We start from the raw sequence: 23783 nt of genomic DNA, 5'->3' as shown, positions 1-23783 counted from the left end.
GCTGAGGTTGGATATTAGGAAAAACTTTTTCACTCAGAGTGGTGAAGCACTGGAATGGGTTACCTAGGGAGGTGGTGGAATCTCCTTCCTTACAGGTTTTTAAGGCATGGCTTGACAAAGCCCTAGCTGGGATGATTTAGTTGGGAATTGGTCCTGCTTTGAGCAAGGGATTGGACTAGATGGCCTCCTGAGGTCCTTTCCAACCCTGATATTCTATGATTCTATGATAAGGCTAATAGCATATTGGGCTGCATTAGTAGGAACATTGCCACCAGACCGAGGGAAGTGATTATTCCCATCTACTGAGGACGTGTGAGGCCACATCTGGAGTATTGTGTCCAGTTTTGGGCCCCACACTACAGAAAGGATGTGGACAAATTTGAAAAAGTCCAACGGAAGGCAATGAAAATGATTAGGGGGCTGGGGCACTTGACTTATGAGAGGCTCAGGGAACTGGGCTTATTTAGTCTGCAGAAGAGAAGAGTGAGGTAGAATTTGATTGCAGCCTTCAACTACCTGAAGGGGGGTTCCGAAGAGGATGGAGCTCAGCTGTTCTTAGTGGTGGCAGTCGACAGAACAAGAAACAATGGTCTCAAGTTGCAGTGGGGGAGGTTTAGGTTGGATATTAGGAAAAACTTTTTCACTCAGAGTGGTGAAGCACTGGAATGGGTTACCTAGGGAGGTGGTGGAATCGCCTTCCTTACGGGTTTTTAAGGCCTGGCTTGAGAAAGCCCTGGCTGGGATGATTTAGTTGGGGTTGGTCCAGCTTTGAAATGGGGGTTGAAGGGGTTGGACCAGATGGCCTCCTGAGGTCTCTTCCAACCCTAGTCTTCTATGATCCTAATGCAGCTTGACTTAAATCATGAGCAAAAAGTTAATTAGCTAACATACTAAGGCCATGTCTACATCTAAAATTTTGCAGCGCTGGTTGTTACAGCTGTATTAGTACAGCTGTATAGGGCCAGCGCTGCAGAGTGGCCACACTTACAGCAACCAGCGCTGCAAGTGGTGTTAGATGTGGCCACACTGCAGCGCTGTTGGGCGGCTTCAAGGGGTTTCGGGGAACGCGAGAGCAAACCGGGGAAGGAGACCAGCTTCGCCGCGGTTTGCTCTCGCGTTCCGCGAACCACCCTGCAAACCGCAGGGAAGGAGACCTGCTTGCTCGGGTTCGGGGAACGCGAGAGCAAACCGGGGAAGGAGACCAGCTTCGCCGCGGTTTGCTCTCGCGTTCCGCGAACCACCGTGCAAACCGCAGGGAAGGAGACCTGCTTGTTCGGGGAACGCGAGAGCAAACCGCGGCGAAGCTGGTCTCCTTCCCCGGTTTGCTCTCGCGTTCCCCGAACCGCCGAGCAAGCAGGTCTCCTTCCCTGCGGTTTGCAGGGTGGTTCGCGGAACGCGAGAGCAAACCGCGGCGAAGCTGGTCTCCTTCCCCGGTTTGCTCTCGCGTTCCCGGAACCACCCTGCAAACCGCAGGGACGGAGACCTGCTTGCTCGGGGTTCGGGGAACGCGAGAGCAAGCCGGGGAAGGAGACCAGCTTGATTACCAGAGGCTTTCTCAGGTATGCTGGGATACCTGCTTATTCCACGGAGGTCAAGAAAAGCGCTGGTAAGTGTCTATACTTGATTACCAGCGCTGGATCACCAGCGCTGGATCCTCTACACCCGAGACAAAACGGGAGTACGGCCAGCGCTGCAAACAGGGAGTTGCAGCGCTGGTGGTGCCCTGCAGATGTGTACACCTCCTAAGTTGCAGCGCTGTAACTCCCTCACCAGCGCTGCAACTTTCTGATGTAGACAAGCCCTAAAAGTGTACAATTAATAAGAATCTGAAATTATTATCCTATACAATTGCATGAATAAATGTATATAGTTATAGTGTACCTTACTAGATAGCAAAAGGATCTACCAAATTGTATAAAGGCTCTATTTAGTTGTAATCAACGTGTTATAATGGTTATATCACTCAATGAGAATACACTGTTCTTTAGAAAAATAACTGAAGTACAAATGGAAAAGTACATCAAAATGGATTATTTAAATCGAGGCTTTCCATCTGGTGATTTAAATCACCTGCAATGTATATATACAAGGAGGTCACAGTAAAGTTTCACAGGCAACGTTAATGCTGATATTTCCTAACTTTTAACTTTGCAATCTCAATATAGATTTTGTATGTAATGTGTGCGCACGTGTGTATTATATATATGTCTATACAATAAGATTTCAGGATTGTCATTGGGTGTCACTCAGAACCCTAGAATGCCTGGTGAGAGTCAGTGGGACATTATGGGAAACAGCTACAACCATGGCTGACAGCTCTTTTTGTTTAGAATATTATCAGGTTCAATCTTCACAGTAATTCTTGGCCTGTTACCATCCATTTTTCAAATTCTCAGACATTTCCAGCTTTTTTTTTTTATTATATTTTATGAAATACACCCATACGACAACATGGGCTTTCATCAAGCATACACATATCCCACTCTGCCCCTTAACCTAACCTTCTTTAATAGGTCAACATTTTAAAGACATCATGGCAGAGGTGGACATTAAAAAGAAACTCACGTCACATCAATGCTAGCTGGACATTCCATGCACAAGGGGCAGCGTAAAATAGAGCATAGAGGTGGTCAAGAGACACCTCCAGATCAGAGGCACAGTACCACCAATACCACACTGGAGTTCTGGAGTGGTGCTGACTCAAAGGGAAAGTACCAGCTAATGAATCACTAACCACTACCATCATCCCCCATTCAAGTACTGACCCATCCTGGCCTTCCTCGGTTTATACAGACTTGTGACATGTATCAGACAGTACTTTATTTACAGCCTACTTATCTAGAAAATTCTGCTTTTTATTTTCCTGAAAACATCTGCAGGTTTTATCCAAGTTGTTCATAGAATTTCTGGAGGCCATTCTTTAAGTTACTCATTTTCACTTCCTATGCAGTTTAAGAGGCAATCATTTTTAAATGACTCTTCCTACTTCTTCTTGGATCTTACAGTGATACCTGTTTAACATTTAAGAACATCAAGTAGAAGAAAAAAAAGCTCACTTATTCTCTAAATTGGGTAAGAAAATCCTTGGACATCTTTGTTGTCCTTAGTTACCAAGCTGCTAGAATAAACTGATAAAGGTAATCACTACCTAAAACCAAATACAATATAAATAAAAAAAAATTAACAAAGACTTCAGTCAGGATCAGGTCCCCATTGTGCTAGGTGCTGTACAAACACAATTGCTTGCTCAGACAGAATCCAACAACTTGACATGTCAATCTAGTGCAAAGTCAGATTCAGTGCCATAAATGGTGCTTTCCCACCAGGGCCCATGCAATTATGCGGGCCCAACCAATCCAATTGGCACACTGGATAGTACCCAGGCATACACGACTCTGTATATCCACTATCTGTAGATGTAACTGGATCATGTATATGGATTGCCTCCAGTGGACAGAACTCAGGTGTCCAGGGTTGGGGGGCTGTCTGTGCTTGTGCTGCAGGTGATAAACTATGACGAGTGCTTGGATCTAGCTGCACACACATATCCCCGTTCATACCATCACCAGCCTGGTAAAAGGTGATCCACGCTGCAGTAGAGAGGAGCTACCAGGGGAGAATGGGTAATCCCCCAGGGCAGGGGAGTGGCTGGGATGGAGGACCCTTCTGGCCATGAGCAGCCAGCAAGGATGCTGTCACGGATCCACAGGATGGGTGCTATATCCCCAGCTTTGGGGCAGTTCTCTGGGAGGAACCCCTTTCATGTGCCAGGTTCGACTGGGTCACACTCTTCCTTCAGGGTGGGCCACGTGGACTCACCACCTCCTCAGACTGAACCCCTGGGGATGAGCACTCCTGCTTCATGCTGCGCGTGCTGCTTCGCAAATCCAACTGAGCAGACTCCTGGTCAGAGACTTCTACACCCTTCAGGGACTAATGCACAGCACCTGGCATTTGCAGTGATACTCAAGTGGTGTCTTCAAAACAGGAGTGTTTATTACCCAGCTGGAACATAGCACTGGAAGTCCTTCAGTTAGCATCATCCATTCTGGTCAAACCAGAGCAGTTCACCAGCCAAGCTGGAGTGAACTCCGTATTCAGGGTCTGAATTTCTCGCCCCTTCCTTCGCAAGTGAGAGCTTCTGCTTCTTCCAGAATCTACATTTATTCCCCCACCTTAAGCCTCCCAGTCCCCTTTGTTCTCGAGCTGGGGTCTCTGCTCAGCTTCCCTGTTGAGAGGCAGGGAAATCCTCCCCTTCTCTGGGTCCTTGGTTGCTAGGTGTCAATGTCCTTGCATCATCTTCTCAGATTTTCTACTGATATGAGTCCACCTTGGCCAGTCCTTTTTTAATGGCCCATCACATCTCCACAGGCAGCTAAGTGAGACACACCTATGTCTCTTAGCCTGCCCTGAGAGCAAACAGTCCTTTTCCTCCCTACCACGTAGCCAAGCAAAGTATAGGGGAAACTGAGAAACACATAGGCATCACAACAAATATTACCAAAAAATCCCACTTAGTCATAGATACATGGGCGGGGCATAGAGGGTACTGCAACACCCAGGGGTGCATGGAGGGCCCCAGACACAAGAGATCTCTCTCCCCTCCCTGCAAGACTGAGTACAAGGTAAAAGCACTGTCCGCTCTGCATGGGGTAGGGGTGTGGGGAGGATTGGGGGGAGGGAGTGCTAAGGAACTAGATCAGAGCTGGGGTGAGGACTTGGGGCAGGATTGGGTAGAGCTGGGAAGCTGGAGCAGAACTAGGAAAATGGGGGGGCTGGATTGGGGATGTGTGGGACTGGGTTTCAGAATCGGGAAGAGGGGCCCTAATTTATTCTTGTACCAGGATCCTTTGGGTCCTTGTTATACCACTGGTCAGATTATTTAAATTTAAAAGCATCCACTCATTTTAGGGAAAGAAGAGAGGAAGAGAATCCAACCCATGTCCCTAGTTTGAGGAATGAGTGTAATCCATTTTATTAAATACTGATTAAAGGAAGTATACAGGTAACCTTTCCATAACATATTCACAATAAGAGTATTTGTTTATACACAGAAAAAGTAGGTCAAATACATGCACCTACCAATTTTTCCAAACATCTCATTATACTTAAGTATTAATAATGTAATGGATTAAAAAAATAAAAAGCATATATACACACCCTCACTCTCACTTCTCAAGAGTCAGTGCCGTCTTAATTAAAAGGTCTTTTCCCAGCTCTGTTTACAAGAATTGCCACCGTTTACCACCACTGGAGATTCCTTTTCACTCTGAGGTGAAAAGGGTCAGAAACATTATGTTTGTGTTTCCAAGTAGCTGAAGCAGACATGCAGTTGCCTTTTTCATTGGCCAAGGGGTTCTCAGCACCAGGTCACTGAATGACCTTTTCAAAGGAATGAGTTAGCCTTCCTTATGCATTCAATATTATGCCAAGCTGCACTCCTCAAACCACCAATAACTTCTCAGCAAAATGGGGTCTTGCCCCATATTTCCCCTAGGGGCATTGCCAAGCAGCCAATCACACTGCCTCCTGCTTTCACTCAGAGGCCGATTCTTTTTTAACTGGATTAATATTTTTCTGATGCTGAAGCACAAACCCCACACAATTACAATCCCAAGTACTGGCTGTGGCTTGCTGCTCCTGTGCCCCAGTCAGGGGGCATGAAATTCAGGACTTAAGCAGTGATCCCAACATGGGAAGGCCCTTTTTATATATTCTCTTTACAGGAGATTCATCCCTTTAATCACAATACTGGGATCCTTCCAGAGTCCTCTCAGTGCTTCTCCTTCCAAACAACAAAGAGACTGAATTACACACTACTAAGTTGTTAGGCAAGTTCATATTCCCCACACCACAGGTTTTACAGCTAGCAGGAGGCACACACCCTTACGTTGCTACTATAAGTGTGGGGATGGGGGTAGGAAGTCTACTAGATAGCCTCCCAGATACAGAAAATAAGGGCTTGTCTACACTGGCACTTTACAGCCCTGCAACTTTCTCACTCAGGGGAGTGAAACCCCCCCCCCCCCCGAGCACTGCAAGTTTCAGTGCTGTAAAGTGTCTGTGTAGACAATGCACCAGCGCTGGTAGCTATTCCCCTTGTGGAGGTGGATTTTTTTTATAGCGCGCTGTCTCATGCCGTGACTACACAGCCATGTCACAGCGCTGCCGCAGCAGCACTTTAACGTTGCTAGTGAAGACAAGCCCTAAATCTGTAAATCCCACAATCCTGCTTCCTCAAGGTAGAATTGCAAAGCCAGCAATAGACTGAAACCCAAGAGTGCAAACAGACATGAAAAGCCAGTTTAACTAGGTAAATAAGGCTGTGGATTAGAGAGACAAGGCGAGTGAGGTAATCTCTGCTATTGGATCAACTTCTGTTGGTGAGAGAGAAAAGTTTTTGAGCTTTCACAGAGTTATTCAGGTCTGGGAAACTACAGTGAAAAATACCGGGTGAAACAGATTGTTTAGCATAAGTAGCTAACATGTATTTTAAGCAACCATTCAACATGAAGTGGCCTGTTAACACCCCTCCAGTCACACGGGGGGGGGGGGGAAATAATAGGGGGACAGCTGAGGGGGGAAGGGAGTTGTTAGTGGGTTATAGATTGTAATAAACCATAAATCCAGTGTCTCTATTCAGTCCATTATTGTTAGCATCTAGCAAAATTACGAATTTAAGCTCCCAGGCTTGTCTTTCGAAAGTATTGTGCGCATCTCCTTGAAGATGTGGAGGGACAGGCCAGACAGAGTGATCATTTTGTGAAAAGTGTTCACCCAGAGGTGATAGGGTGTTTTTGTCTTTTATCATTTTCCTGTGGACGTTCATTCATTCCTCCACGAACTCTGAAACATTAAAAACTTCCCTCAAAACACCATCCTTACCACCATGGCTGTCACTTCCCTATATGGCAGGGGTGGCCAAGCCACGGCTCGTGAGACACATGTGACTCTTTTACAGTTAAAGTGTGGCTTGTGGAGCTCCCCATGCCCCTTCCCCCATTCTCCGCCTACCAGACTGGGTGGGAGGGAAGCTCGGGGCCTCAGCCCGGTGGCTGGATGGTGGGGCTTCAGCCCTGTGAAGTATGCATGCCAGGCCTTAGGGCTCCTATAAGTCTGAAGCTCTGAGGCTCCCCTTGCTACGGGGCTCAAGTTCCGAGTCCCCCAGGGGCTCCCAGCTCACGAACTTCTGAAGATTATCATATGCGGCTCAGAGGCTCAGTAAGTTTGGCCACCCCTGCTATACACCAACATCCCTCACAATGACAGCATAGCTGCCTGCCTCAAATATTTACAAGACAATGGACCGCCCTCAGATATTCACCCCAAACACATGGCCAAACTCATCCATTTTATCCTCACGTATAATAAATGTTACATCCAACAACAAAGACTTTGTCCAAACCATGAGAGCAGCCCTGGATACTAGCATGGCTTCCCAATTATGCCAGCCTCTTCATCGGCCACAGTGAAGAATTTCTGGGCAAATGCACCACAAAACCAGTGATATACCTGAGATACATCCATATTTTCATCCTCTGCACAGATGACAAACTCCCTCAGATTTCCAACACAACTTCAACAACCACCATCCGTCGTCCATTAAACTCTCTCTCAAACACTACCATACTAGTATCAACTGCCTGGACAGCACCATCAGCTTCAAGAATGAAACTCTACAGACAACCATGTATAAGAGAAATCTACGGAACACCACACCAACCTTCATAGATCCAGTAATCACTCCAAATACACCAAGAAATCTGTTATCTACAGCCAGGCACTCTGACCCCCCCGGAATGTATTCAGAGGAGATACACCTTAACATGCTCAAAACCGCCTTCAAAAAACAATGACACTACTTCTCCAGTGGGAGAGAACCTGCTTCAATACAGAAATAAACCCCACCCCCAACTGCACACCCTTAATTGTCACCTCCAATCCCACACTGGAACCCATACAGAGCATCAAACAACCACCACCCATACTCAACTGGGACCCAAGCCTTAGAAAAAAAAAATCTTTCCTGAACCTCTCTTCCTTCAAACACCCCGCTCCCCACAAATCTCTCCAAACTCATCATCAGAACCAAGCTCTCTGTCAGAACAACAGATACAAAACCTGCAGACATATCTCCATTGCTACAATGATCAGTACATTCGCGATCCAGGGATCCTATGCATCCCAGTCCCAACATGTGGCGGCGTAGCTCATCTAGTGCACCAAATGCACCGACAACAACAAGACAATCACTATACTCTCTAATGAACTCAACTCAGGAAAACGATAAAAGACAGAAACACCCTATCACCTGTGAATGAACACTTTTCACAAAGCCATCACTCTAAATCTCACCTAGCCAGCCTTATTCTAAAAGGAAACCTGCAAAATACTTTTAAAAGATGAGCCTGGGAGTTTAAATTCATAACTTTGCTAGACACTAAGCATCATGGACTGAATAGAGACACTGGATTTAAATGATCTATAATCCACAAACAACCCCTTCACCTGCCTCCCCCCCCGACCCCGTTTCCTCCCTATGACTGGAGAGGTTAACGAATCACTTCACCTGGAACGGTCCCTTGAAATATGTGTTAACTGCGTATGCTAAACAATCTGTTCCGACTTTTACTTAGCTGTGACACACTGATTTCTCAAACCTGAAGAGCAGCTCTGTGAAAGCTCTAAAACTTGTCTCTCTTCCACCAACAGAAGTTGGTCCAATACAAAAATATTACCTCACCCACCTTGTCTCTCTCTAATATCCTGGGACCAACATGGTTACAACAACACAGTACAACAAAGGCTGTGGATTGTGATGGCAATACTGCTGGCCAATGGTGGGCAGGAAGTTGGGAAGGGGTGAGGTGGAGAAGATATTTATGGCCCTGATTCAGCAAAACACTTTGGAATGGGTTTAGGTTTAAGGACATACTTGAAAGTTCCACCACTTGGCTGAACTGGGGCCTATGACAACATCTCTGCCATAGTGTATGTCTGTTGGCTAGTGCACGAGTAGCACTGTATGAATGTTAATCAGGAGTCCTTGCCTGCCCCGCACAGCTGGAGGAAGACTCCAGACCTGGTAGTGGAAAATAAGGACATATATTTGACAGTACTATTTTGACAGTAATAACAGCAGAGTTTATGAATGGATACAGTTGTTTAAAAGTGTTCTGCAGATGTTAAAATAAGATATTCCTGAGAAAGAGGGAGTGGGGCAGGGGGAATAGCCAATCACCATTTCAATATTTCAATTAAAAGAAACAGCTTTAAAAAAACGAACCTGCTCGGTCATGAACAAGACTATCTTGCAGGCTGCACCCCACTGGCTCTCTGCAGCCATCATCAGGAATTCCTATCACATGGCTTGGCATTACCTCACTGTCATTCATAGGGTCCTAATATTTTAAAGATGTTCCAAAAGCAACATATGCACTTTCATAAATGGTTAAAATTAACTTGGAGAGGTTTAGATACCTTGTTGGCTTTGGCACCAGAGCTGTAAGAAACCACACTGTGAAGAGTGTTAAATGTCCTGATTTATATTCCAATTGAATCAAGATAACAACCATGTGCAGAACACAATGTACCCTGCAGACTCACAACAGCTGTCAGATTCATTTTGCTGTGATATCTGATCCCAGGATGAGGCAGAGATGTATGCAGGACAGTGATCGAATAAATCCCCATGATTTTTTGATTCATCCATGCTGTTATACATTGTATTCTGATATCCGTGTCTGAACACAAAGAGGATATTTCTCACATATCTATGCCATTTTAATGAAAAAATTAATAAAGCTAGATTAATTTTAGATAAAAGGTTAGAGGAGGGATTAGCGGTTAGTGAGCTGGCCTGGATTCAATCTCCTGCTCCATCACTGCCTTCCTGTGACACTTTGGACAGGTCACAGTCGCTATGTGCCTGAGCTTGCCATCTGTAAAATGGGGATATCAGCTTTTCTCTACCTCACAGAGGTGCTGGGAGGATAAATGTATAAAAGGTGATCAGATACTACCGTGATGGGGGGCCATCTAAATGCCTTAGATCAAGGGTGGCCAACCTGAGCCTGAGAAGGAGCCAGAATTTACCAGTGCACATTGCCAAAGAACCACAGTAATACATCAGCAGCCCCCCACATCAGCTTTCCTTCCCCCTCCTCCCGTTCCAAGCACCTCCCATCCACTGGCAGCCCTGCTGATCTGCATGTCCCCCTTCCTCCCAATCAGCTATTTCATGGCATGCAGGAGGCTGTGGTATGGCGGGGAGGAGAGAGGGCACAGCAGGCTTGGGGAGGGGGCAGAAACGGGTGGAGTCAGGGCAGGGCCTGTGGCAGAGCCAGGGGTTGAGCAGTGAACTCTCCCCAGCACACTGGAAAGTTGGCGCTTGTAGCTCCAATCCGGAGTCAGTGCCTATACAAGGAGCCGCACATTAACTTCTGAAGAGCCACATGTGGCTCCAGAGCCACAGGATGACCACCCCTGCTTTTAGATAGATACACTTCATTTGCTGAAATGATCCTAAACACACCTCCCTTGCCCCCTGCAACTCCAAGGGATAAGCTCAGCACCTGCAAGATTCCATCCACAGGTCAGAGCAGCCCTTTAGCTGTGTGACTCAGGGTAGAAGCAATGCATTTTAATGGCACAGTCAACCTCATGCAGGTAACTGTGTGAAACAGGATGCATTAAGTTCTCTCACTAACCCTGGGGAAGGGATCAAACCACTGTATGTGTTTTAAGATAGGGCTCCACCCCACTTAGCAAACCTGTAGAACTAGCAGCCATTGCTTTGGTGCTGCTAGATAAATCTTTCCCCTCATTGAGAGTGGGTGTCAAATTCTTCATTTTACATTGCACTTATATGGAAGAAAGTTACAGTAATCTTTGGCTTTTACAAAGAACAGTAGATTGTTTTGTTTTAAATCGGTTTTCCCCTCACAACCAGTCTCAAAATGAATAAAGAGAGGTTAAATCTGAACTTATCTGAAAATTAGTTTAAAAAGTAAAAGAGAAGTGTGTGCCCAGTGTTACACAGGGTTAATTCCTACCCATTGGTGCTGCTTGGTGTGTCCGTGGATGCCATTACGACACTTCAGCATAAATCAGCTCATCTGGAAGAGAAAAGGGGACATTAACACACAAGTAAAAAATATCCAGGTATTTTCCCTTTTGTAAGACACAGCACATAACATTCAGCCTGATCATAGGTGCCACCTGAGCTTTGCTTAGGTAATAATATGGACCAATGGGAATTGCTTTTCTCCCAAACCGCTGCTCTCCGTAGATGGTCGTATAGGGCAGGACAGGAGGCTGGGTGTGTCCAATCTCCGGAGAAGTGTCCTCTTTCTAGTACCATCCTGCTTGAAACATTTTGTTAATTTGAAGCAGAAATTATGCAGTGAAGGAACAGACATTTACATTTGTGTGTGTGTGTGTGTGTGTGTATCTTCCTTTCAGCTTTGGTTGTAAGATCCATCAGATAGCTCCTTTGATAGCTTGTTTTCTAAAGCCATAACTGAGCAAAATGCAGGTACCCCTACATAAATAATGCTCTCTGATTATGATCTACAAGTGAAGACAAAAAGCAAAACCAAAACATGCACAGTATTTTTCAGCAGCTCTCCCCAAGATCAGCTTTCCCTCTCAAACCTGCAGGGCAGTCTGAGCCATCATCCTGAATGACCATGTATTAGCAAGGCTAATACTCTACAGAATAGATGGTTTGCCTGAGGCAGCAAATCATTAGCGGTATTGCCAACCCCCTAAAATGTTCAAAAATCATGAGTCAGGCTCACCAAAAATGATACTGGCTTTAAAACCATGAGATTATGTAAAAATATTAGATTAGGTGTTCTTTGTATTTGCCATCTGCTTTTTGAGCCTTTAGGGTACACCAGAGTCACATTTCGAAGCTTTCTCCCCAGCTACACAGGCTAGAAATTTACTTTTTCTTTAAGAATGAAGGCTGAAATCGTTATATACCCACTTGACTCCATGAGCTGGGGCTTTAAGGAAAACAATAGTTATTATGAGACTCATGACAAAATCAGCAGAGTTGGCTACACCGCATTAGGCCTACTGCTATCCATTAGTAAAATTCTGACACAGAGAAAGAAGAGTTCTCTGCCTCAAGAAGTTTACAATCTAAGAACCTGGTAATGAACATCGTGCTTAGTCCTGTAAAGCGTCCCATTGATCTGAACAACATTGGTTTGAACTGTTGGCTTCAAAGAGACTTCTCACAGCAGTAAGCACTATACTCCTTAGAGAGCATTTACAGAATTAGGTCCTAAATGTCTAGGAGCAACACAAAACATTCAGTAATTGCTTGTGTTGTGTGGCACTGTGAGATGATATTTGCCAAGCAGAAACCCCTAGAACTAGCACCTAGTTAGCCACCATCTGATGTGACTACTCATGCCAGGCTCTTTAGCATTTCAAGGCCCAGAGACTTCTATGTTGGAGTTACATGAGCACTTGTTTAAAGCATACAACAGTTGTATTTTCCAACTGGGGGTGCCACCCTTGGAAGCACCAGACTGGTCCAGGGAGATAGACATAGGGGAGGGAGAGAAGCTGCATGACCCTAGATACCCCCACACATCCACTACAAATATGCCCTATAAATGCAGATAAAGCAATGGGAAGCTCTTTGAAAGCTACCACTGTCTCCTCTCTCCTCCCAGCTGTGGTATCTACCTTCCCTGGATTACAGACTCAAGCAGTAGTTTCACCAGCGCCAAGTTCTCTTCTCTTCTCTGTTCCCAGGACACTCAAGTTCAACCTCAAAAGCATGCACACCACAGCCACACGAGGAGAAGGAACAAAAGGATACCAAATGGACACTCCACTCAGAGTATCACTTAACCTTCTGGTGAATGGAGGAAACAAAGAATATATATGGCAAAATGGAATGAAATAAAAGGCAAACGAAAAAGAAAGAAAGAACAGGGAAGAGGAACAGAGAAGCTAGAAAGAAAAGAGAACACAGATATTATGTCCCATCACAGTTACCATGACGTGCACTGAAATGGGTGGCTGTAACAAAAGAGTGCTATTCACAGCCGATTGGGTTGCAGTTACACGGTATTCCTCTCCCCCTTGCTCATTAGAAAAATAAGGTCAATTAAAAAAAAAAAAGAGTTGGATCTGCGATCTACAAAGCCTTCCTTGTGCTCAACTCCATGCAAATGCTTGGAGCATATTTTATTACAAAGCTTGTGGCAATTACCACAATAATCACCTTGATTCCTCCTTCAGATCTACTCCAGTTGCCCAATGTCCAGTTTCTCAGGGAGGATCTACGCTTAAAATGCTGCACTGGGGCAGCTGCACCACCGCTGCAGCGTTTAAGTGAAGACGGTCCCACGCTGATGGGAGACCTTCTCCCATCAGGGTAGTAAATCCACCTCTGCAAGAAGCGGTAGCTATGTCAACGGGTGAAGCTCTCTTGCAACACAGCACTGTCTATACCAGGGGTTAGGTTGGTATAACTATGTCATTTCACACCCTTAACAACGTAGTTATACTGATGTGTGTGTGTGTAGTGTACACCTGGCTCCAGCTGAATAGGTTGCACAAAACCTGAACAACAATAATTGGTTTATAAGACGTTTCAGGTAGCTTTTTAACAAATTGCTTTCATTAAGAGCTGAGAAGTGCTCCACAAGAAACTGCTTTGGAATAAGACCAATGTGAAATTAAGGATAGAAAATCGAGTCTGGATTAGTTACGTACAAAACCCACAACAACCCAGGGGTACCAGGAGAAGGGAGAGAAAAAGGAAAACTGGAAATAAATGCTGGCAGGAAAACATGCCCAGAAATGGTTAACTATCTGATCAGACCATTTATTTGCAGCATCCCACCCTACTGAGAGCATAAAACAGATTTATGGCTCGAGGACAGGCTGCAGTAGCGTTATGTGAACCAGTGGGAGCTCAGCTCAGCCAACTGAAATTAAAAGGAGTGGACGAGTTGGTAACTGGATAAAAAGGCTGACCTCTAGGTCATCAGTTTAATTCCAGGCCAGAGAGCTACCATTAGAAAGTTGTTCAGTTTTTGGTGCACTATATCAAGCAAGTCTGGTGGGCTCAGATTAATTTATGACAGCATCTCTGTCAGATCACAGCCACCAAAACAAAACTTGTTCAAAAGACTCAGGAATAGATATGCATGGAGACTACACTATCAAAATACTGTTACATATAGACCAGTGGTCACCAACGTGGTGCCCAGGGGCACCATGGCATCTACTAGGGCATTGATCTGCACCTGCGTACTGGCCGGCGGACAAGCATCCACCGAAATGCCGCCGAAAAGCAGCAACATCAAGAGGCATCGCCACCAAAAAGCATCATCATCAAGAGGTATTGCTGCTGAAAAGCTGCTGATTTTTAGCGGCGACACCTCTTGAAGTTGCCACTTATCGGCGGCATTTTGGCAGATGCTAGTCCGCCAGCCACGGTCCTCGGTGGCTCGTCGTCTGGCACCCACCAGATAAAAAGGATTGGGGACCACTGATATAGACAGTAGGATGCAAACAGAAGAGATTCCACTTTGAGCACAACAATGTATGAGAGCAGCAGCCTCTCTAGAAGGTTTTGTTCCATTTATATTTGAGAATTTAAAGAGATTAACACTTTCCACACTTCTCTAGGCTTTCCCATCTCTAGTCACTGTCTAGCCTCAGAACCCCATCCTACCAAGTGCTGACCTTCTCCAAAGAAGTGCTGAGCTCCATCTCCTCATGTTGTCATCGTTAGGTGTGGAAGGAACTGAGCTCCATTCAGGAGGTGCAAAGCAACTGTACCAATTGGCTTTGCATCCTTGGCTACCAACATCTCAGTTATCCAAAGCTCCCCACTATCAGAAACAGGACTATGATCCCAACAACTGTTAATTTTGTTGAACATTCAAGTATCAAATCTTTACTATATTAACATTGCCCATGACACTTGGATACTAGAGGCTGTAAAGTATACAATAGATTTTACTTGATTATTGCAGAGGAACTAATAGTGCTCAAATACTACGTAAGAATTAAGAATGGATGAAATGCCTTGTGGTACATGCTCCCAGTTAGAGTTTAAGACATACCTGTGACATTCTATGATCAGTAATCTTGTTTTAAGAAAAGAAACTGAGATGACACAGCTGTAGAAAAGGCAGCTCAGCCTGACAGTCTCAAGTTGGGTTTAAAATAAACTAATGTAGGTAAACAACCCAGGAAGCGTTCTAAGTGGGTCAAGGGAGCAACTCTCCAAACTACTACTCAAATGGTCCTAACATTTTGATCATGTGCAGCCGAAGGAGTTTGCCCCTCAGGAGAAGGATTGGGCCACAAGAGGTACAGTACTACAGAGGAACACCAATTCATCACAGATTAACTGGGCAGCATGGGGAGAGAAGCATGCACTGCCAGTACCTATGTTATATCTGCTGTATGGATATAGGGAACATTCATCTCTGGGATAAAATTCTGATTCCGTTGAATGGGAGTTTTGCCACTGACCTGATCTCACAACCAGGTGTGTTAATCCAGCAATGCATTCATTTAAGAGAGTTATTAACATATATCATATCTCAGTAAGCCACCACTAGCTGCAATTGTCACCTGTTTTCTGCCTCTCTCTCCCCCCACAGTTTGTATTTGCAAGATATTTGTTTCTAAACAGAAGCTTTCCCATCTAATGTCAATTAACATAGTAAAGAAGTCTAGCTAAAATCCCTGGTTTTGTTCTCAAAGTGAGCACACAACATACAAGTAATTTTTTCCCTTACAGATCTTTGACAGTCTCCTCCTTCACCAGTTTTGAATGATGTATGTTTCTTCCCCCTCCCACTATGTTTTAGAAATTCTAAGACGCCAGAGGTTTCCTCTAGAGCCAGAGTCAGGAAGTGAACTCTCTTTCAAATGGCTTATTGCAATGTTTTTTATAAACATAGTTTCAAAATAAAATCCAATGGTTTGTGAATAAATGTTCCTCAACTCGTCAAACTTTTTTGAAGAACAAAAACAAATATAATTGGGAACCATCAAAATGTAAATATTTATGCATGTTTATTCTTCTTACAAGCCACTAAGTCACTACTCAGTAATACTGTCACTAATAGCCATGCAATACCTAGCACTTGTGATGCAGGGCTCCAACACTGATCTTTTATAAATCCCATGGAAACAGGCAAAACAGCATGGGCGACATGTTCTAATTGTTAGGGAGACTTTTACTGTGGAGTGGGAGAGGAAAGATGATAAACTGCTATTTGGAAGAGACTTATTTGTTGACGGTTTGCTTTGTAACTCTACACTTAGCACCTAAAGACTCTACAACTTTCAAACACCTAGAAAGGAGAGTGAGAGTTTGAAAGTAGTTAAAACAGTTTATAACTTTTATAATACAAGTTTCTAACACTCTTTGAAAGAGCTAAGTTCAAACTCTGATGTTGGGAGACAGGTAGGTTAGTGTTGAACACAAGTGCAAAGTGGCACTCACTAAGCATTTTTGTCAACAAGTTTCCTATCACTGATACCACTAGTTCTACTCCACCCGTGAAGAGTATAAATGTAGACAAACTCCAAGCAGATGCTGCTATTTTAGCTGTCACGTCATTTAACCCGGCAGAGCAGCTGGGGAATTTAGTCAGGACTGAAAACTCTCCTGCAATGAGGCAGATTGGGAAATTTGTTTCCTATATACATAGACACACCCATTTAACATTTCTGTTTGGATAACTCTATCTTAGTGTAAGAAGTATTTCTTTTTCATACTATTTTGAACAGCAATGCAAACTTTTAACATTTTTTTAAGCAGTTGTATACACGCGCACACGCACACACACACACACTTCTTATGAATTATCACGTCGGTTATTTCCTGGAGCTGTCGGGCACTCAGATACTACAGTAGTGGAAGACATATCTAAACAGGTTTTCATAGGATATCATTAACCCATCAAACCTAATTTTTAAGTGAATGTTATCAACCTTTTAAAAGTGTCATACAAAGAAGTGGATGTACATAGAGATTCTACAGTACTGTGTCATCTCAAAAAGAAGCTGTAAATCAGGGGTAGGTAACCTATGGCACACATGCCGAAGGCGGCACGCAAGCTCATTTTCAGTGGCACTCACATTGCCCGGGTCCTGGCCACCGGTCCATGGGGCTCTGCAGTTTAATTTAATTTTAAATGAAGTTTCTTAAATATTTTAAAAACTTATTTGCTTTACATACAACAATAGTTTAGTTATATATTATAGACTTATAGAAAGACCTTCTAAAAACATTAAAATGTATTACTGGCATGCGAAATCTTAAATTAGATGAATAAATGACGATTCGGCACACCACTTCTGAAAGGTTGCCGACCCCTGCTGTAAATAAATCTCTAGTGGCAGACTTCTATGGAAGGAAGTTTAGGTCACGGATCCTGGCACACTGGCAGGGAACTCCTCAACATTAGTTTACCAGGTTCCTGTGGCTGATCTCATAATATGTCCAATATAAAGTATTTAAGGACAACAGGAAACCCTAACACAATCGGGAGCTTTTCTACAAACCACAACTTTTAGAATATGTAAGATACATATAAGCTGTTTAAAAAACAGACAACCCAGACACCTGAAATAGCTGCATTAAGGGCAGTTTTTATGTGACATTGTTGAAACAGATGTTATGCTATCCCTTGTTCACTTTAACTTAAAAATACTTCTAGCAAATAAATGCACAATTCAGAGGTTTCAGCGTAACTTTGTGTTCCTAGCTACTGTTAGGCCCGCCTTCCTCTTCAATGAATTCTACACCATGCTACATCTTATCTCATTGTGGGAGGCACCATATAAACACACAGTTGTAGACGGTCCCTGCCCCAAAGAGCGTATTCTATATAGGACAGCCACGGGGGGGGGGGGGGGGGGGAGTATACCACACAAGCATAATGATGATTTGTAAATGTTATGTTAGTGCCACTTTTTTTTTTTTTAAAGACATTTCATTTCTCTACTGTAGTTTTCAAAAACTTATGGGAGTTGCATGGAGTGAGGCAGCTAAAGGCCGCACCCTATAATCCAGAAGCTAACAGTCTAATAGAATGATTCAATGTGACATTGAAGTCTGTGCTGAGGACATATGTTACTCAATGAGAGAATGACTGCTTCCTTGTTATTCACATACAGGACTGTCCCCCAAGAGTCTACAGGGTTTGCTTCCTTTGATCTCTTTTATGGGAAAGAGATGCAGGGATCCTTAGATTTAATACAAGGCCCTTGGAAGAGCAATATGGAAGAGCCTGTAGGTGAGTATGGCACTTGTTTTAAAGAGAATTTAAAGGCTATGATGGACATAATGCATCAGAACCTTGAAAGACTGGTATGATAGGCATGTTGGAGAAAGGTCTTTCGATGTAAGTGACTTGATATTAGGTTTGAATCTAGTAAGGAAAAACAAAGTTCAGGATTGTTGGAAGGGACCTTTTGAGGTAACAGAGTGAAGGTGGTGACCTACAATGTAACGAAACCCCACAGCAGGGAGTTGTGCAAACAGTACTTGTCAATAGATTGAAAACTTACCACAAAAGAGAGACGGTGGTGAATATGATTTATTGTGCTGATGAGAGAACATTTACTGCCCCTTTAATGTATTTGGTCCTGGAGAGTGAGGAAGAGACTCCACTGGAGAGCACTGAAATTTGGGAGGGTTTGAACCCAACCCAAAAGTAGGATATGTTGGCCCTCTTGAAATACCACAAGCAGGTATTTTCCAACCAGTCAGGTTTAACTAACAAAAGAATGCATTCCATTTAAACTACAAGGTCCTGCCCTGTTCCTAGCAGACCATACCATGCTGTGGGGAGGGATAGCTCAGTGGTTTGAGCATTGGCCTGCTAAACCCAAGGTTGTGAGTTCAGTCCTTGAGGGGGCCACTTAGGGATCTGGGACAAAATCAGTACTTGGTCCTGCTAATGAACGCAGGGGGCTGGACTCAATGACCTTTCAGGGTCCCTTCCAGTTCTAATGAGATAGGTAGTTCTCCATATATATTATTTTTTAAAGATAAATTCAGGAGAAAGCAAAGAGCACGCGCATGGGAGCAATCACTAAATCAAAAAGCCTGTGGGCATCTCCTACTGTGATGGTACTTAAAAGGAATAAACCTCTGAGATTCTGCATGGATTTTAGAAGGGTAAATGACATCACCCAACCTAATCCTTACACCCTAGACAGAGAACCTTCTGGATCTACTGGGTAGTGCAAAATTCATAAATACTCTGGATTTGTCTCATGGATACTGGTAAATTGCCTTAGATGCTGATGTCCAGGAAAAGTCAGCTTTCTTAGTGGAATGTGGCCTGAGTTTAAGATTATGCCTTTTGGATTAATTAAGCCTGTGAAAGGTAAGTCCCACATTTTCAATTATGTAGACAACTTTGCTGTTTTTAGTGACTCCAAAAAACCTAGATTACCTGAACCTTGTGGGAATCGTATTGCAGGGGCCTAGAGAAGCCAGCCTCACTATCAAGGTGTTAAAATGCAAGATGGGGGCCACAGAAATATCTTAGCTAGGACACAGCGCGGGCAGTAGCTTTGTTCGCCCTGACCCTTTAAAAGTAGAAGCCATTCGGAATTGGCCTGTCCCACAAACCGAGAAGCGGGTCCAATCCTTTATCAGTCTGGCCAATTAACACCAGAGGATTGTAAAGGAGTTCAGTGACATTGTGGTCTCTATAAACAGACCTTACGAAAAAAGGGAAGCCAGACCAGGTGAATATGGACTGATGCCCAGGAGAAAAAGCCTCCTATGTCCTTGAAGCCTGTTTAAAGTGTTAGTTTTAGTCAGCTCTGATTTCCGCAAATCCTGTGTGCTGTGCACTGATGCATCTAATACTGAGTTAGGTGCAGTGCTAACACAGACGAGGGTGTGGGACACTCTATTGCCTTTTAAATAAAAAAGTGACCTCCACTGAACAGAACTATGCTGACACAGAGAAGGAAAGTTATGCCATTGTTTGGGCTATTATGCAACTTAAACCTCATCCGTATAACAGAAAATTTAAATGCTATCAGCCCACTCCCCGCTAACATAGCTGTGCCAAGCCAGAGTGACCAATTCAAAACTATTACACTAGAGCCTAGGTCTACAGGAGTAGGACATGGAAACAGTCCATATCAAGGTAAAAAAATATAAAATGGAGTGGCAGATGCCTTGTCAGGAGTAGGGAGACCCTGAGGCATATTCAGGAGCACCAGTGACATCCCTTTTTACATCATTTTTGCATTGGGGGTGTGATGCCAGAGGTCCCCATGCTTCAACTGAATACTGACAAATACATAGCTGAAATCAGTCTGGCTCACCTGTGTGTTATTGTTAAAATAGGTATTAGAATTATATATTGACTTTAATGCATGCAGTAACTTACAGGCATTCCATAATCTCACTTATAACATCTGTATCCCATAGTAGAAGGTAAAATTCGAGTGTTTGCATTGTAAGACACGCCGTGTAAATCACAGGACAGGAGAGAAACATTAACTAGCATCAAGTGTTGATCTCCAACAGAAGGTGTCACATCCTGGACAACAAGGAAGGCCCATCAACACCAGACAGACAAGAGTGGAACACTAAAAAGAGGACTAAAGACTGTTCTTTACTTTTCCTACCCCCATGAAGAAGAGTGTTGCAAATTAATTCCTCCCATAAGCTAAGTTTTTAGCTCACAGCGGAAGGGGGGTGGGGTGGGGGAGAGAGAGAATAGCAAGGAGGAACTGTATCTTTATGCTGCTTTGACTATAAGGAACAAGGATTACTAGGCATAAGCAAAAGATCCCCAGCATTTAGCCTGGGTTAGCCCTAAAGGATATATAGAGCTTGCTTGTTATAGGAGATTCTATTACGTTTTGAAATTTAAGACTGGAGCTCTTCTTCAGCTTAACCTATTGTTATTCAATAACAGAATTTGATCCTTTATTGGTAATGCTATTTAAATAAAGTGAGGTCTTCCATTGTTTTGAAGGGCCACAGGATTAGAGCAGTTCACATGCATATTCCTCTTTCTGGTTTAATTTTTTTTTAAATAATTTAAAATGTGAGCCATAGCATTATGTTAAAAGTAGATGGATGCTTTAGGGGTTAACTACTGAGGTCATGTCTACACTAGCGAGCTTACAGCAACAAATGCAGCTGCACCACTGTAAGATGACTCGTGTAGCAACTCCACACTGAGCGGAGAGAGGTCTCCCGTCGACATAATAAAATTACGTCAGTGAGCAGCGGTAACTATGTCAGCAGGAGATGCTCTCCCACTGCCATACTGCTGTGCACGCGAACACTTACGCGGACAAAACTTATATCACTCAGGGGTGTTTTTTTCACACTCAAGTGACATATGTTTTGCTGACATAAATGGTAGTGTAGACGTGGCGTTAGGCCCCAAACTTGCAGACATTTAAATGGATGAGTATCTCAGTGGGACTGCTTACATACACAGGTACTCAAGAGTGGAGCAGTTTGCAAACCTGGGGAAAAGAACATGCCTGAGAAGAGCTGGAAGCCTGCCCCTTCGGTTAAAAGGGTGACCTCTGGTGATCACACATATCCTCAGGTTTCAGAATTGCACACTGTTGACTTTGTTTACCTATAGTTAATATTTTTATTATAATGTTTCCTCAAATGTTTCCATTATAAACCAACAATATAAACTATCAGTTCAACAAATAAAATAATAAGCACCAGTAATAATTATATCATTAAAATGATTAGAGCAGATATTTATAGCATATCATTTTCATATGAACAAGTCCTTTGTAGGTGTCTTAACAATCATACTAAATACAGATGACTTTGAGCAAAATAGTAGTCTACTCCATCCAGTATAAGGGGAATAAATTAGATACTTAGCTCAAAGCTGCGTTTTATGTAGAAATACAAAAGAGAAAAAAAATCACAGCTTGAAGAAAAAAAGAGACACACACAATTGCTGGAAAATGACTCACCACCGACAAGGCTAGAGCTGAAATTATACAGTTTTTTATAATCCTGTAGAGTTGAAATGCAAGACCCAATACTTGGTGGCTGTTAAGCCGTCTTTAAGAAGGAATACAAGATTTTACACAAGTGGAAGTGGTAAATCCTGTGCAAAGCTAATTAAGACAATGAAGTTTTGCAGTCAATGTCAACAGACCCTTCTCATACCCCTATCAGGAGTTCAGTCCCTCCCCCATACTCCGGACAATTTTTTTTTTACGTCACAAGGTCACTAAATACAGCGACAGGCAGCTGCTTGCTTTCACACTCACGCTCTTGCTGCATTTGTTCATAAGGCAAAGCAAAGTAATGCAATGCAAAGCCTCCCCCCACCCTCCGGGCCATGGGAAAGCGTGAGCGCCTATCCCGAAAGGCTGGAAAACCCAACGCAGGAAACAAGGGAGAAAAGTTTCCCAACAACCTCCCCTGGTAACTGCCCGCTACCTTCTCTCCCCGAGCGCTGCTGCAAACACTCCCTCCAGGGCGGGGGGCAGGGGAGCTCTAGGGGGCTCTCCCTCTCCAACATCCCTCCCACGGACCCCAGGTCTCTCACCTCTGCCAAATCGATGCGAGCTCCCCGGGGGAAGGGCTAGGGCAGGGTCTTCTGAGCGCTCCCTGCCTCGCAGGGGGAGGGGAGAACGGGGATGCTGCGCGGCGCGGCTCCGCTCCGCTCCTCCCCGACCTGTTGCAGCAGCACGGAGCCCGACGGCTCCCCCCGCCCCTGCCTCCAGCTGCTGCAGCCTGCGCGCACGTCGGGCAGCAGCAGGGAGGCGGCCGGGCGCTGGAACGCGCAGGGCGGCGCGCGCGCCACACGAGGAGTAGGAAAAGGGGAGGACGGTGGGGAGAGCCCAAGCCCCGCCCCCTTCACTGGGGGCACGCCCCCTTGAGCCGAGCGCGCGCAGGAATCCTCCCCCCACCCAGCCGCTGCCCGCCTAGCGTGTCCGGGATCGCCCGAAGGGCCGCGCGGGCAGCGGCTGCAGCAGCCTGAGCAGCTGCTGGGGATGCTCAGCCCTGTGGTCCCTGCGGCGGGGCGGGGCCCGGGTCCCTTGCCAGGCCAGCGGGAGCTGCGTCCCCAACCCCTGCTGCAGAGCAGTGACCCAGGGCAGGTGCCTGAGAGCGAGGGAGACACAAGTAAATCGGGGGGGGGTTCCCTGGGCCCATGGTCCAGCCAATGGGGGCACTGGAGCATGGCATGGCCCTGCCGGTAGGATGTGGAGGATGGTGCTTGGTCCTTGGGGGAGGAGGTTACATGGCCCAGGCCATGAGGATGCTGTGTAGCCTTTGGGACACATGGTTGCTGGGGATGGATCAGAATCTTTGCAAGCCCAGGGCCCGTTCCTCACCCTTCCCTGAGTCAGCTCAAGAGTTGTTGCCACCACTGGGACCTGCATGCCCAGTTACAGGTGGGTCTCAAGCCTCATCTTGGAAGTCAAAGGCATGGGAACTAGGGGTGCCAGCTGCCAGCCCCCTGCGCTTGGGGCTTTGATTCTGACCTCAGCTGAGGGTGGTGGTGGTGAAAAACAGGGATTTGGAGCAGTCAGCTTTTTGAATTGCTCCGCTCGAGCTTTGGGTATAAAACCTACTGATCTGCACTCCAGCAATGGGCTCTGCTCCAAAGCCCTGGTGGTAAGGGGGCTGGGTGGCTTCCAGCATCCCCACTATTAAAAATGTTCCAGTGCCACTGTTTGAAGTGCACTCAGTCACCTGGCCTCAGCATATTATTATTCAGATTGCAGGAGTGCCTCGGAGCCCCAGTTAT

The 23783-nt window shown here is 44.9% G+C and overlaps 1 protein-coding gene across 8 annotated transcripts in view; it reads right to left on the bottom strand.

The window, feature by feature from the left end:
- The window catches only part of AFF1 (ALF transcription elongation factor 1), a 188568-nt gene extending 165776 nt beyond the window's left edge, over window positions 1–22792 (bottom strand). For all 8 annotated transcript variants that reach the window (XR_007773513.1, XM_050946780.1, XM_050946781.1 and 5 more), the window contains exons 1-2: window positions 22578–22792; window positions 11055–11117 (exon numbers count right to left, since the gene is read on the bottom strand). Coding sequence is in view for 7 of the 8 variants with exons in the window: in XM_050946780.1 (XP_050802737.1) it covers window positions 11055–11089 (35 nt within the window). In the remaining variant the exon portion in view is untranslated. The remainder of the gene's footprint in view (window positions 1–11054; window positions 11118–22577) is intronic.
- Window positions 22793–23783: the final 991 nt, after the last annotated feature.

Source organism: Gopherus flavomarginatus, chromosome 3, assembly GCF_025201925.1.
Source record: "Gopherus flavomarginatus isolate rGopFla2 chromosome 3, rGopFla2.mat.asm, whole genome shotgun sequence".
Lineage (NCBI taxonomy): Eukaryota > Metazoa > Chordata > Testudines > Testudinidae > Gopherus > Gopherus flavomarginatus.
Note: the sequence above shows the minus strand (reverse complement) of the source record. Positions and strands in the feature narration are given on the sequence as shown.